At 41.3% G+C, this 16,221-nt stretch overlaps 1 protein-coding gene across 11 annotated transcripts in view; it reads left to right on the top strand.

Moving 5' to 3' along the window:
* ITPR1 (inositol 1,4,5-trisphosphate receptor type 1) overlaps window positions 1-16,221 on the top strand; it is a 352,224-nt gene that overhangs the window by 195,125 nt on the left and 140,878 nt on the right. For all 11 annotated transcript variants that reach the window (XM_007985074.3, XM_007985072.3, XM_007985068.3 and 8 more), the window contains 5 exons: window positions 671-922; window positions 4,646-4,771; window positions 7,306-7,434; window positions 10,335-10,455; window positions 13,631-13,815. In XM_007985074.3, coding sequence (XP_007983265.1) covers window positions 671-922; window positions 4,646-4,771; window positions 7,306-7,434; window positions 10,335-10,455; window positions 13,631-13,815 — 813 coding nt within the window. The remainder of the gene's footprint in view (window positions 1-670; window positions 923-4,645; window positions 4,772-7,305; window positions 7,435-10,334; window positions 10,456-13,630; window positions 13,816-16,221) is intronic.

Here is a 16,221-nt window from a genome sequence, read left to right as displayed (position 1 = left end):
TAAAAATAAGATGGAGGCAGGGCACACTGGCTCACACCTATAATCCCAGCACTTTGGGAGGCCAAGGTGGGTGAATCACCTGAGGTTGAGAGTTCGAGACCAGCCTAGCCAACATGGAGAAACCCCGTCTCTACTAAAAATACAAAATTAGCCAGACGTGGTGGTGCATCCCTGTAATCCCAGCTATTCAGGAGGCTGAACCAGGAGAATTGCTTGAACCAACCGGAGAGGCGGAGGTTGCAGTGAGCCGAGATCACGCCATTGCACTCCGGCCTGGGCAACAAGAGTGAAACTCCATCTCAAAAAATAAAATAAAATAAGATGGAAACATTTAAAAAGAAATATCATAGCCTCATTGGTAGCTTTGGAAATACAAGTGCAAGCTTGCAATCTCTATTTCCACTTGATACATTAATGCTGGTATGCAGACTTTCTCTCCCCCTAATAGCTTTTTAGGGCCCGTGTGGTATTTCTGTATCTGTGGACTAAAATTACGATGCCGAAGATTTCTAGTTGTTCAGTTATATAAATGAATGAAGTCAAAATAGGTAAGACTGATTTGGGAAGATAAATGCTAACAGAACCTCTCTATCTCTCTGTGAATAGATTTTTTTCATGCTGCCCCACCCCTGCAAGCTTGTAATCTAAACCCACCCTGTTCTTTATGTAGCTGGTCAATTCAGGAGAGGACGTCCTCGTGTTCTACAACGACAGAGCCTCTTTCCAGACTCTGATCCAGATGATGCGGTCAGAGCGGGATCGGATGGATGAGAACAGCCCTCTCATGTACCATATCCACTTGGTCGAGCTTCTGGCTGTGTGCACGGAGGGTAAGAACGTCTACACAGAGATCAAGTGCAACTCCCTGCTTCCGCTGGATGACATCGTTCGCGTGGTGACCCATGAGGACTGCATCCCTGAGGTGAGCAAGCCCAGCCTGGCTGTGCCCTTCTCGTCCCTATGTGGTGCCTGCTGTCGTGGCTCACTGGGATACATAGTGGTGGCTGGCCTGGGGGAGCCCTGACGGTTCTGAAAGCTGCAGCTCATTTTGTAGTGGGATTTCGGTTCCCTAAAACATGTTCTCGAGCATTGATTTTGCATGAAAGGAACACGGGAGAAGTTAGTCATTCCTTCTGTATCTTTAAGAAGAGTAAGGAAAAAAGCTTCAGCTCTGTGGAACTAATTTAGCCTGTTGAGCAAAGGGGATGCGACCTGAATGAACTTCTCAAAAATGTGACGAAAAGTAGGTTGAGATCTAGATCGTATGATTGTAAGACTTAGTAAGTTAATTCTTTAAAACAAAAACCCTTACTACAGAAATAATGGCCATTATAAAAAATTTAGGAACTACAGACAATCAATTAAAAAATAATAATAATGAATCCCTAAGTTTTGAAGTTAATCCTTCCAGGCTTCCTTTTTTCCTACTCATAGATTATAATGATTAATAATGAAATGGATTGTAAAGTATATATTTTATGATTTATAAAGTATATATTTTATGATATATAAAGTATATTATAAAGTATATATTGTATGTTTTGCAATGTGTAATAATAGTTTGTAGTACACATTTATATTACATTATATATGACATATATAAATTGCTTTTAGGTTTTTTTGAAAAGCTAGTAACAGTCATGTGTCGCTTAGTGGCGGGGATATGTTTTGAGAAATGTATTCTTAGTTGATTTCCTCATTGTGCAAACATCGTACAGAGCACTTACGCAAACCTAGATGGCACAGCCTGCTACACACCCCGGCTCTATGGTCCGGCCTCTTGCTCCCAGGCTACAAACATGCACAACATGTGACTGTCTCAGTACTGAAGGCAATTATAACACAATTGTATTTGTGTATCTAAACATTGAAAAGTTCCAGTAAAAATTGGGTATTATAATCTTATGAGTCCCTGTTGTGTATGAGACCCATCATTGACCAAAATGTCATTATTCAGTACCTGACCATACTCTTTGAAAAGTTCGAAAATCAAAGACTGTAAAGGGGTAAACCATGAAGTCTTATAATCTGTTTTCCCACCCACCCTACAGAAAATAATTTATTATGTTCTTGTGTATTTTTCTAGAATTTTGCACATAAACACATACATTATATATACTTTACTCCCCCCCCCCCCGTTTTTTTAAATGCAAAAGATGATACTTTAGGTATACAATTCTGTACCTTAACACTGTAACTTCTTTTCATATCAGTTCATAAAGAGATGCCAGATTGTTTTTACAGTTGCATGAAATTCCATTGTATGGATGTACCGTCATGGCCCTTTGTAAGTGTTTAACTAATTTATGATGTAATGAGATAATAATGAATAATCGCTGTAATAAGAAAGCAATGAGATTGCATTTTTTTCACAGCCTTGGCCACAGTATATTATCAAACTTTTGGATTCTCATATGTCTGGCAGGTGAAAATGGTCATTTCAACATAGTTTTAATTTACATTTCTCTTGTTACGGATAAAGAAGGTAGGGTTATAACTAGCATTAGGGATGAGAGAAGCATAGTGTTATAACAAGCATTAGTTTGTTTTTTACCCTTTTTTATTTGAAATACAACAGAAATGCAAAAAAAGTACATAAATCTCAATTGTATACTAAAGGAACAATAGAACGATTATAAAGAGAACAGCTTTGTAATTGCCACCCAGGTCAAGAAATATGCAAAAACCTCCCCGATTCCCCTTTCCTGTCCTCACCTCCCCCAAGGGCTGTCTCCTGAGGATAACCACAAGCTGACTTTTATGTAATCCTGCAGTTGCTTTTCTGTATACATCCCTCAACAATATAGTTTAGTTTTGTGAGGTTTTGGACTTCTTCTGTGTATCATTCCATGCCTTTTTAAGTTCAGCTCTGTGTTGTTAAGGTTGATCCACCCTGACATGTAGCCGTGTCCATTTCCTTTGCTTTGAAGCATTCCTTTCTATCATGGCACCATGATAGGATTTTCCATTCTTCTACTGATGCTCGTTTTAGTTGTTTCCAGCTTTTGGCTGTTAGGATCATGCATACATCCTGGCCCCCACGTGTACACTTCTGTCCAGGGTGTGTGGATAGTCAGAAGTGGAAGTGCTGGATCATAGGCGGTACATTTCTTCAGTTTGATGTAACACAGTCCAGTCGTTTTCAGCATAGTTGCTCCAGTTACCATTCCTCCTCGCAACCCTGCTAACATTTGCTATCATCAGATCCTTTATTATTTTTTTTTCTTCTTTTTTTTTTTTTTTTTTTTTTTTGAGACAGAGTCTCCCTCTATCGCCCAGGCTGGAGTGCAGTGGCCGGATCTCAGCTCACTGCAAGCTCCGCCTCCCGGGTTTACGCCATTCTCCTGCCTCAGCCTCCCGAGCAGCTGGGACTACAGGCGCCCGCCACCTCGCCCGGCTAGTTTTTTTGTATTTTTTTAGTAGAGACGGGGTTTCACCGTGTTAGCCAGGATGGTCTCGATCTCCTGACCTTGTGATCCGCCTGTCTCGGCCTCCCAAAGTGCTGGGATTACAGGCTTGAGCCACCGCGCCCGGCCTATTATTTTTTTTTCAATTTGATGGTTGTATAATAGCATTGCATACTAGCTTAATTTTTAGAAGCTTCATGGAGATATTTGCAGATATGATTCACTTGTTTAAAATGTACAATTGAGTGGTTTTTAATATATTCACAGAGTTGTGCAATCACCATCACAATATAGTTACAGAATATTTTCATCATCCCAAAAAGAAACCCCATGCCCATTAGCAGTCACTTCCCATTTCCTGCCAACCCCCCAATCCTAGGCAACTGCTCATCTTTCTGAATATATGGATTTGCCTATTTGAGACATTTCATGGAATCCTGCAACATGTGGTCTTTTACGACTGGATTTTTTCACCTACATGATTTTTCTCAAGGCTCACGCAAGTCGTAGCATGTATCAGCACTTCGTTCCTTTATGTTGCAGAGTAATTTTCTATTCTGTACGTACATCACATTTTGTGTGTCCATCAGTCAGTTGATGGGGATTTGGATTGTTTCCACTTTTTGACTATTGTGAATAATGCTGCTATGCACACTTGTGTACAGGATTTTGTATAGACACATGTCTTCATTAACCATAGTGATTTTAATGTCTATGTCCTTGATTCCTAATTGAAGTTGAGCCCCTTGCCGTGTGTGTGTGTGTGTGTGTGTGTGTGTGTGATGTTTGATACTCTTTTAAGAAATATCTGATCCAGTTTTTTGCCTCCCTTTTCTCTGGGGATGTCTGTCTTATAAGCACAGATCTAGGGACATTCTTCATTGGAACATGCCTTGCATGTATCTTCTCCCAACTTGTGCCCATTTAACTCTCCAGTGGTGCCTTTTTATGAATGGAAATTCTTAATTTCAAGTAATCAAATTTGTCCCTCTTCTATGGTCAGAGGTTTTACCTCATTCTTTCCCTTGAGGTCATGAACATATTCTCTTCCAAAAGCTTTATGGTTTTGGATTTTATAATTGTGAATTTCAAATGTCAGAAAATCATAGAAGTAAGACTTGGCAGTGGGGAATGGGATGCCCATTTTGATCTGTCCTTCTTGCTGTGAAGTTGAAGCAGCTAATCAGTTCCATACACACCAAGATGGTTTTTCAGAAAAGCTTCTTTCTATCTTGCAGGTTAAAATTGCATACATTAACTTCCTGAATCACTGCTATGTGGACACAGAGGTGGAAATGAAGGAGATTTACACCAGCAATCACATGTGGAAGTTGTTTGAGAATTTCCTTGTAGACATCTGCAGGGTAAGGCTTTTGGAACTAAGGAGGCAGAGTTGGAGAGTGAGAGGGGGGTGTGTGTGTGTGTATGTGTATGTGTGTGTAACATCTTCGTGCCCACATGAAGAAAACAGCTGCATCATTTCTACTCTAATTCGTGACATGAAGAGGCACTTGTGACTCTTTTCTCATGTCTCATTTCTTCCTTTTTTTTCCCCCTTTGAGATGGAGTCTTGCTTTGTCACCTAGGCTGGAGTGCAGTGGCACAATCTTAGTTCACTGCAACCTCTGCCTCCTGGGCTCAAGCAATTCTCCTGCCTCAGCCTCCCGAGTAGCTGGGATTACAAGCACCTGCCACTGTGCCTGGCTAATTTTTGTGTTTTTAGTAGAAACAGAGTTTCACCATGTTGGCCAGGCTGGTCTCGAACTCTTGGCCTCAAATGATCTGCCCACCTCAGCCTCCCAAAGTGCTGGGATTACAAGTGTGAGCCACCACACCTGGCCATTCTTCCTATCTTTTGCTCTTAGCCACGAATAGATGTTATTTATCAAGCTTCACGGAAGAGAGGTTATTTCTGGTTTTCATGTCACCCCCGTGGATTGGTTGGTGAATGATAACCTGGGCATATTAAAATTCAATTTCTAAGGATTTATTTTCCTTGGTAATATGTCTGTGCTTGAAGGGCACTTCCCTGAGCTTGAGCATTTGTCTCCTGCAATCTGGTCTTGAGGATTCTGCAAAACTCTTCACCTTCCATTTATTGCTTTCCTGGCTCAGCCTCAAGAGTGGCCTTCAAGATACTTGATTTGGTTTTGCATTGAGCTTAATATTCATGCTAAAGCCACAAGACTGCCACATAGCAAAGCATACCACAGATTGAATATGAGTTTTGTGATGGTGGATTTGGGGGAGCGGGGTAGATTAAAAGATTATTTAGAAGATAATTGTCAGCTACATCCCAGTTTCAGAAACATTGTGATGTTAAGGTGCATTATAGAATCCTAGAATGTGGTATTTTCTGCTTGACTGTATGATTGCTAGTATGTGACAAGGAGCCTGTAAGAACTTATTTTCCTTCTGAATGGAACCCTATTTAGTAATATTTGGTCAGGTGTTGGTTTCACAGACATGTTTTTTAAAAAATCTCAAACTCCTCCTAGTTTTTAAATCCCATTAGCCTAGGGATTTTGGCTTTGAATGGCAGGCCTGCTTTATTTCTTTAAATCAGTGCTCTGAAATTTTCTGTAAAGGACCAGATAGTAAATATGTTCAGCTTTGTGGGCCATTCATCTCTTTCATGACTACTCAGTTCTGCCCTTCTAGCATGAAAGTAGTCATGGCAAGCAGGTTTGGCTGTGTTCCAATAAAACTTTATGAAGATAATTACTGGCCCTTATTTTGCCGATCCTTGCATTAAATTACTTAGAAATGCTGTAAAATCAGTTATTAATTTCATTCTTTGAATATGTTCTCAGACTGTCTAGTTTTAAGGTCAGAACATGAGAGTCTCTTAAGAACACTTGATTTTTATGTCCTTCGTTCTTTTCAGTATAAGCACTTTTATATCTTAAATTATAAAACTTGATTTTTAAAAAAATGTGCTAACCCTCTCCATGGCAAATCTTACTCTAGGCGGCAGACTTCAGTAGAGTACGGGTGAAACTGAAGGTGTCTCCTCACCCCAAAACATGTATAGTCAGCTATTCTGAAATATGGCTTGCTATTTTGAACAATGTTGTGTATCGGTAAGATTTTAATTGAATGGAAGATTGCTGTAGGATTGGAGCATGGTCAGGCCAGGCGTGGTGGCTCACACGTGTAATCCCAGTACTTTGGGAGGCCTACGTGGGCAGATCCCTTGAGTCCAGGAGTTCGAGACTAGCCTGGCCAACATGGCGAAACCCTACGTCTACTAAAAAAAAATACAAAAATTAGCTGAACATGGTGGCGGGCACCTGTTATCCCAGCTACTTGGGAGGCTGAGGCATGAGAATCGCTTGAACCTGGAAAATGAAGGCTACAGTGAGCCAAGATCATGCCACTGTACTCCATCCTGGGTGACAGAGTGAGACTCTGTCTCAAAAAAATAAAATAAAAAAAAAAAAGGATTGGAGATGGTCAGGTCCATAGGACCTCAGTAACATATTTGACTGTCTTGATTATTTGGATAAGGAAACCATGGTCTAGACCAGAGGAATGGATTACTCAGGAGAGCAGTTTTCTTTTAGGGGAAATTTAAGACACCTGTAGTGACTGTGCTTCTTACTACCCTTCGGGGCTTTGGATTTTCCAGACACATGTAGGAAGTTGCAAGTGGTGGCCTTGTTGGTCTCATACCCATTTTAATGTTTGTGATTTTGCTTCATGTTGTCTGAGCTGATCTGCTTTCCTTTTTTTCATGATTTATATTTTATTATTGTGATTCCTTAAGGGGAGAAATATTGGCCAACAGGCCTTTACCTTTCATTTGTTAAAAGTAACCCACAGGAGGGAGTCGCAGATTTCTTAATGTTTGGTGTAGGTTTTGGTGTCATGCTTAACATATCCACTTGTCTTCCAGGCCTGTAACAACACTAGTGACAGGAAACATGCAGACTCCATTTTGGAGAAGTACGTCACCGAAATCGTCATGAGTATTGTTACTACTTTCTTCAGCTCTCCCTTCTCAGACCAGAGTACGACTTTGCAGGTAATAAATACCAACATCAAGCAGAGTGTTCATTATATACCTTCGGCAGCTGGGCAAGATGTGAATTTGGGGGTGAGCAACTGTAAATGAACTGGTCTGCAAAGCATTAAGAAAAGATACATTTCTCTTGGTGGAAGATAGCTTTGATGGGATTTCTTGGCTAAAGAAGTACCTGGGGATATTTTCTTATACTGGATGGTTCTGTTAATTGTTGATTACCTCCTTAAAATCTTTTCTGCTTTTTTTTTTTTTTTTTTTTTTTTGGTCCTTCAGTCTTCTTCCCTGCCCTCCAATTCTAGAGATAACATTTATAAAACATCTAGCACAGTGCCTGACACAGAGTAGGTGCTTAATAAATGGTAGCCTGTGCTATTTCTGTTAGACTATAAGCTACGTGAGGACAAAGTTATGCCTTATGTGCATGATCATCTCATATACTAGTCTATCCCTTGTACCTGGCATTGTGACTGGCAACAAGTTGCTAATTTATTGAACAAATGAATAAATGAGACTCAGGAGAGCGGTAGAGATCAGAGATAAACATGTACTGGTTGAAGCCTTAGCCAGGAAAATGAAGTGGTAAACGAGAAGGGACCTGGAGAGGACACAAATAATGGATGATGGGATGTGAAAGAGGCAGAGGAAGGTCAGGAGTTTTCATGCAGGCAGGGTGCGATTTGGGAGTCTGTGGGACCTCAGGAATGAAGAAAGGGGAGGATTTTAGGAAAAAAGCAGATGATGGGCCATCATGTCCTTTTGTTCTTCCAAGAGGTTGAGTGAGCTGATGTCACCTGTATTAGTCCATTTTCACACTGCTGATAAAGACATACCCAAGACTAGGCAATTTACAAAAGAAAGAGGTTTAGTGGACTCACAGTTCCATGTGGCTGGGGAGGCCTCACAGTCATGGTAGACGATGAAGGGTACGTCCCACATGGCAGCAGACTAGAGAAGAGAACTTGTGCAGGGAAACTCCCCTTTATAAAACCATCAGATCTTGCAAGATTCATTCACTATCACGAGAACAGCATGGGAAAGACCCACTCCATGATTCAGTTACCTCCCACCAGGTCCCTCCAACAACATGTGGAAATTGTAGGAGCTACAATTCAAGATGAAATTTGGGTAGGGACACAGCCAAACCATATCCCACCTGATTGCCCGTTGCATTTGGATAGTTAGTAGGCAGCTACTCTTATCCATTTAATCGTCTTTTGTACACCGAGGTGTCAAATAGGAGCAGAGCAGGTGTTCCAGGAATAGGGTTCAGTGGAGTTATTTTAGTCAAGGGATACTTCTTTCTTTGAGCTGGGCTACTGGGTTCCCATCCCAAATCCAGCACTTACTGGCTAATAGGGCAGGTAATAATGCCACTGCTTACTTCACAGGGTGATGGTGAAGGCTAAATGAGATATGTATAAAGTGCTTAGCACAGAGCTTGGCATGTAGGAAGTGCTTTGGGTAAATGACCATTCTCATTGGGCCCTTTGAGTTAGCTTCAGAGCTAACAAGCAGCCACAAAACTTGGACTAAATTCTAGGTTCCCCCGGCCAGTTTGCCAGGCTCCCTCTGCTCCTGTCCTCTATTAGGAACACAGCTTACTATCTTAGGTGGCTGCAGGGAGTAGGACAGAAAGAAGGCAATGAGATTCTGGCTCCCAGGTGAACTTCATGGAAAGAACATGGAGGTTTGCCATCAGAGAGACCCTTGCAGTTCACTTCCTGCTTTGCCATCACTTCTCTTTTCTTTTGGATAATTTCTTTTATTCTTGCTGGGCCTTTGTTTTTCATGTGTGACGGGAAGGTAATTCCAAGTCACTGAATTGTTCACTGAGGCCTGAACGAGATCATACGTGAAATGTCTCACACATAGTTTGCCCTTAATAAATGAAAGTTATCTGAACCATGTTTATCAGGGAGGTTCTGAATTTTTAATTAATCTATTTTATTTTCTTATAATAGACTTCCTTTTTCCCCTGACACTTTCTGTTTTCTTTCATCTCAGAGACCTCTTTTGGGGTTTTCAATACGTTTTTCTTTACTGTATTAACTTCCACTGTTTTTAGAGGGGCTATGCAAGTTGTCTCCTCTCAAATGAAAGATGAGTTGAATAGTGCAGCATATGCGGCTATCTATCTTTGCCTTGCTGGTCCAAAGCTACCCTTTGAATGGAGACCAAAACTATAATTTTTTCATGTACTCAGAAAGTCAGTGTCAAATTGATTCAGTGGATGTTTGAGTACTCTTACTTTAAAGTGAGTACAAATTTATACCTTTGTAGAAAGGAATAAATCTTCTCATGTAACGTCTAAGTACTCATCATAATAAATGAATATTTATAAAGAGTAACCATCTGAATTCTCTTTATGTCATTGAAGACCTTGCCAGAAATAAAGAAGTAGCATTCTAGGTGAGATTCACTTATCAGTTTGTTTTTGCCAATTAAAAATATGGGTTCTACTCAGTAGATATAATGTCTGGAAGGAACTTTGGGGTCCATCTGCCTCAATCCACTTATTTTATACATTGGATGAAACTGGAGCTCAGAGAGGTGAAGTAATTTTGCTTAAAGTCATGCAGCTGCTTGGTAACTGAATAAGAATACCAGTCTTTGAATTGTGGATCCATTGCTCCTTCTTGTGCTCAAACTTAGTTAAAATAGCATCAAGTTAATGCATTGCCCTAAAATGCTTCTGAGTTGCTCTCCCTTGGCTAGGTAACTTCTGGAATTTAGCTCTTATCCAGGCATCTCCTCTCACACTTGCCTCAGGGTCCATTAACAACAATGTCTATCTCGGGTCTGGGGTCTTGTGGTTCAAGACAATGTCTGTCTCTGATCAGATCATAGTAGTCTATAAATAAAAGTCTGTTATTCACATTGCCTCTTTCGGCTTCTTGCAGACTCGCCAGCCTGTCTTTGTGCAACTGCTGCAAGGAGTGTTCAGAGTTTACCACTGCAACTGGTTAATGCCAAGCCAAAAAGCCTCCGTGGAGAGCTGTATTCGGGTGCTGTCTGATGTAGGTAAGATACCAAGTCAGTTTGGATATACGTGATGAAAATGAATTGTCTGACAGTGGTAAGGCTGCCATTTATTGAGCACTCATTACAACTCTTCTAAAGTTACACAGACAGGAAGTTTCAGAGTCAGACCTGGAACCAAGGTCTTCTTGATTGCTGGGCTTCTTTTTTTTATCTACCAAGCCAGCATTTCCCAAAGGAAGAGCCAGTGAGTCCTAAGTCAGATAGGCCTCGAAGAACAAGCTTCCGTGGTTGTTACGCAATTCTTGGCAAGTCACAATACACACAGCTTATTCAAGGCCCTGGGAAGTCCCTCATTCAAGAAACCAATTTGTTTAATCCAGCAAATGTACTTGACCATATGGAAACTTTTTCCTGGAAAGCACCTGTCACATCCTAAGGAACACCCTTTCTCAGAAATGGTGCACTGCTCCCTTCTTCCCCTTGAGGAGAAATGATTCTCCATTTCCTCTGTGACTCCCCTCCTGTACCACCGCTCGTAGGCAGCCTTTGAAAGGAACTTAGGAAAATTTCTTTTTCCTTCATCCTGACTTTATCGGATTCCATGACTTGACCCATTCCCCACCCCCTATTAATGCTGTGCAAAGAGGTAAGCTTCCTGCCGGAAGTTAAGAAGAGAGTCCTCCCGGCAGGTAACAAGAAGAGCAAAACAGGTGTAGTTCTTAGTACTATTTAGAGGCTGTGCAGCAAGTGTCAATTGTGTAGGTAAGATATCAAGTCAGTTTGGATACACCTTGGGAGATATGTATAATCTATGTTAGGACCTGTTGCCTAATTTCGGTAGTCTCTGGCCCAGTTTCTTTACTCTCATATGGTGGGTGTTGATGTCTTCTTATTATTGGTGTGGCGGTATTTTGCAGTCATAAATTCGGTTTTGGAAAATATATACATGACAGGTTCATTGTGTTATATCTTAGAAACCGGGCCCTGCAAGGGAATTCCCAGATAATCCTATACTTTTTCCATACACGATTATCTATCATAAAGAAGGTACTTGGTGAACTAACGTGGAAGTAGAAAGCCAAATACCACACATTCTCACTTAAAAGTGGAAGCTAAATATTGGGTCCACATGTATGTAAAGATGGGGGAATACTAGAGGGGGAAAGGGGAAAAGGGCTGGAAAACTACCTGTTGGGTGCTGGGCGCGGTGGCTCACACCTGTAATCCCAGCACTTTGGGAGACTGAGCCGGGCGGATCACCTGAGGTTGGGAGTTCGAGACCAGCCTGACCAACATGGAGAAACCCCGACTCTACTAAAAATACAAAATTAGCCTGGCATGGTGGCGCTTGGCTGTAATCCCAGTTACTCAGGAGGCTGAGGCAGGAGAATTGCTTGAACCTGGGAGGCAGAGGTTGTGGTGAGCTGAGATCACACCACCGGTGGCACTCCAGCCTGGGCAACAAGAGCACAGCTCTTTCTCAAAAAAACAAAACTACCTGTTGGGTACTCTGTCTTCTATCTGGGTGATGGACTCGATCAGCATTAAGCAATACACCTTTGCAACAAACCTGCATGTGTACCCACTGATTCTAAGATAAAAGTTGGGGGGAAAAAAAAAAAAGATCTGCTTGTGGAGGCCAAAGGAAATGTAAGAGAAAATCCTTGCCACAGAGGTTAGTTTTTGTTTAATATTTTAGTAAGTGGCTGACTTGACTAGCAGCTCAGTGCTCATCAGAGAGGGGAAATCTTTCCATTTGTCTTGGCAGTGATAAGAAAAAAGACAAGGAGAGTTGATGTCTGTGAAATCGTAAGACATGAAAACAGCACTACCCAGAGTCCCCACTCTGTCTTTTAGGGATTGCTTCCTCATGACTGATACCACACCCAGAGTCCACTGTGTTCATTGTTTAGCTTATGAGTATCCAAGGCACAGAGTTTCTAGCTGTGATGAGTGTACCCTGTACATCCTGCTTTTTAATTTTTTATTATTTGTATTTTTCCAAATTTCCCACTTTCTGTATTAGACTGTTAGAAAGTTGTTGGCTGGCTTATAGTTTTTTTTCCCCCTAAATTGTGTGTGTGTTTGTGTTTTAAATGGGATTCAAGTAATTGCTTCTCAGATTCCTCTTTCAGGATGTTGGCGTTGTTTTTACAATTAGATACTAGAGTACTTTCTTTGCTTCTAGTGTTTTGAAGCATTGAAGACAGGAAATAGTTCTTTTTTGGACATTTTCCCATATGGAAAAAAATGATTATTACTCTTAATTATCTTCCTTTTCAAAATCTTTTATTTTGGAATAATTTTAGGTTTATGGGACTGTAGCAAGGGTAATACAGAGAATTCCCACAGACCCCTCTCCCATTGTCACCCATGTCAGCATCTTACGTTAGCAGGGCACCTTTGTCAAGGCAAGGAAACTGACCCTGATATGGTGCTATTACCTCAACTCCACACTCGATTCGAATTCCACCACTTTTCCCACTGCTGTCCCTTGTCACACCCTTTTTCTGTTGCAGGATTTGGTCCAGGCACTACCTTGCGTTTGGTTGTCATGTCTCCCCAGTCTCTTCTGGTCTGTGACCATTTCTGGGCCTTTCCTTGTTTCTTATGACCTTCACAGTCTTGACAAGTACTGGTCAGGAGTCCTGTAGAGTATCTCCCATCATGGGTTTGACTGATGTTTGTCTCATGCTTAGACTGGAGTTCTCCTTTTTTAAGAGGAAGAAAGAAGCACCTATCCAGAAAGAGGAGTTTATGCCATTGTGAATGCTACCTTTAGGATTATGTTTGGGATAACCCAGCATTTTTGTAGATTATTGAACAAACCTGAAAAATAACCAGCAAATGATTCATTGGCCAAACGAGTTGCCTGCCTTGATTATTCTTAAAATACACAAACACCTCAGTGACCCTAATAAGCCATTCATTGGGGAAACCCATTGAACTTTAACTCTGACATGCCCTAGCCTTATGACCTGAGAGTGTTTTAACATTCCTCAGAACTGCTGACCCCCAGAATTCACACTAGGAAACCCTGACCTAAAAGATGGTAAAGTTGACTTGAGCTCCTCAGTCTTTAAGCTCAATACCAGGCAAGCTGGCCCATTCTGAGTGTGAAAAACCTGCCCAATGGTGAATAGGGCATTACGTCCATCTGTAGGGTGTCCCCCATAAAAATTGTAGGCTCACGACTCATCTTTCTCCTGTGCAGCCAAGAGCCGGGCCATTGCCATTCCCGTGGACCTGGACAGCCAAGTCAACAACCTCTTTCTCAAGTCCCACAACATTGTGCAGAAAACAGCCATGAACTGGCGGCTCTCGGCCCGCAATGCCGCACGCAGGGACTCTGTTCTGGCAGCTTCCAGAGACTACCGGAATATCATTGAGAGATTGCAGGTAATGCCTGGTGTTGAGAGAAGTGATACTTAGCCTGGCCTCAGGTGATTGCCACACACAGTAGTGTGTTCTTGAGCCAGAGAGCATCTAAACTGGGCCATAGGAAGATGCCAGCGTGGTGAACGAATAATCAAATGTTATGTATGTAGGGCCAGGAGTGGGAAGTCACTTAGAAATAGAAAAGTTCCTGAAAAAGTGATGGTTTTTAAAGGTTACTCCTAGATTTGCAGAATTCTTGGTGAAAAATTGGGACTCTGCTCTTATTAGAAGGAAATATTGAAGTATTATAGAGGATGTTTAGAATAAGAGCATAAATGTTCCATTTTTTCTATCACTCTGGGATTATTTAGCCTCTTGAATCAGCAGGTGAACAAGGGTGGTGATGCCTGAGAGAAGAATTTTACATCAGAATGAGGTAGATGAAAACAAAAGTATTACTTCCAGCTAGATTATAGACCTTTTTTCTTATTATCTACCAAGACATCTGCTCTTCTTTTATTAAAGGGGAGAGTAGAGAGTATTAGATGTTGAACACTTAACATTAACATCTTTTTTATACAAGCACCTCAGATGATTCTCTCACAGGTAGTACATAGACCACAGTTTGAGAATCACAGATCCTTTGAATGAGCCCACAAGCAGTGTTTAAAAGTGTAGTCTCAGGCCAGTGCCTGAGTTAAATTTAAATGCTGACTCTGCCCCCTACAAATGGTGTATTCTTGGGCAAGTTACTTGACTTCTCGGTCCTTTAGATTCCTAGTCTGTAAAACAGTGACACCTGCCTCATGGGGTTGGTGTGAGAATTAAAGAGAGTTGAGAAGATGTCACAGTTACCTGTATTTTGTGCAGCAAATCACAACACTTATTTTATTCTCTTTTGCTCTTCTGGAGGTTGACTCAGAAGGGCTCAGCGAGCTATTTCTTGCTTAGAGTTTTTCATGGGGTTGTTGTCAGATGGTGACTGTGGTTGGACTCATCTTGACACCTTGCTCACTCGCATGTTTGGCGGTTGCTGGTTGTCAGGTGGGACGTCAGCTGGAGTTGTTGACTGAAACATCTCCATGTAGCTTGGGCTTCCTCACACCATGGCAGCTAGGTCCCAAGATGAGTGTGTATGGAGAGAGACAAGTGAAAACTTTATTGTTGTTATGACCTAGCTTCAGAAGTCACATAGCATCACTTTTACTGTACTCTGTTGGTCAAGGCAGTCTCAGAGGTTCACTCAAGTTCAGGGGGAGGGAATCTAGGCCATCATTCAGTAAGAGGGATGTCAGTGTCATATTGTAAGAAGAATGTACAAGACAGGATATATTGTGGTATAGCCGTCTTAGGAAAATACAGTACACATAAAATACATAGAGCAGTGCCTGGCGTGTAGTGAGCACTCAGTTGAGGGCTGCTGTTATTATTATTACTCTTATTACTGTTGTTTACTACTGACTGTAACAGTTACTGAGTCTCTGTACGGTTACACAACCTACTTGAAGACAGATGAATTCATTAAATCATTCATCAGCTCCATGCTAGGCTCTGGGGATACAATGGTCACCGAAACCAGAAATGATGTTATTTGTCTCATAGTATCTCAAGTATTGGAAAGGAAAAAGAGACATTAATTTTAAATATAAAATGGTGAGAGGGACAGTGGAAAGTGTAGAGAAGTGAGGAGCGCTTGAAAGATTCTGATGAGGAAACTAATTTTGTTTGAGGTTAGGGATGAGGGTCAAGGAAGACCTTGCTGAGGAAAGTAACGTTTGAACCAAGATGAGAAGGAACAGTAGAAACTAAAGAATAAAAGGGAGGGAAACAGCATGTGTAAAGACCATTATACAGAAAAGAAGATGAAAATAAAAGTATTACTCAATTCCAGCTAGATTATCCCTTTTTTCTTAACGTCTACCAAGAGATCTGCTCTCCCTTTGTTAAAAGGGAGAGTAGTGAGTATTAGATGGGTGTTAAACACTTAAACATGCATCTTAACTTGACCTATGAAGCCCTGCTCTTATGAGCAAAGGAAGGTTAGTGTGGCTGGAGCCAGGAAGCTGGGGAGGCTGGCGGGTCTTCTGGGGTCAAGTTAAGAATTTCAGCCTTTATCGTAACACAACCAGTTCTTAAATAACAAAGAGAACCAGTTCTTGATTCCTGATTAAGTGCTTCCTGATCCCACTATGCTTTTAGAAAGGGGGAGGGATGTTGTAGACTCCTAACTCCATGAGCACACAGTATTTTCTCACCTGCTCAAATGAAATAAACTGTCTGCAATCAAACATGCTGGTTTCTTGTGCTCTTCTTAGATTTATTATGCATATTCTTGGGAAATTAAATGAAACACATAGGTGGGCAATACTGTTCTAAGGACTTGGCCAGTGGCTTAAAGGGTTTGCATTATCCAATTATTTACTGTCT

The sequence above is a fragment of the Chlorocebus sabaeus genome, chromosome 22 (assembly GCF_047675955.1).
Source record: "Chlorocebus sabaeus isolate Y175 chromosome 22, mChlSab1.0.hap1, whole genome shotgun sequence".
NCBI lineage: Eukaryota > Metazoa > Chordata > Mammalia > Primates > Cercopithecidae > Chlorocebus > Chlorocebus sabaeus.
This window is presented reverse-complemented; position numbering and strand designations above follow the sequence as displayed.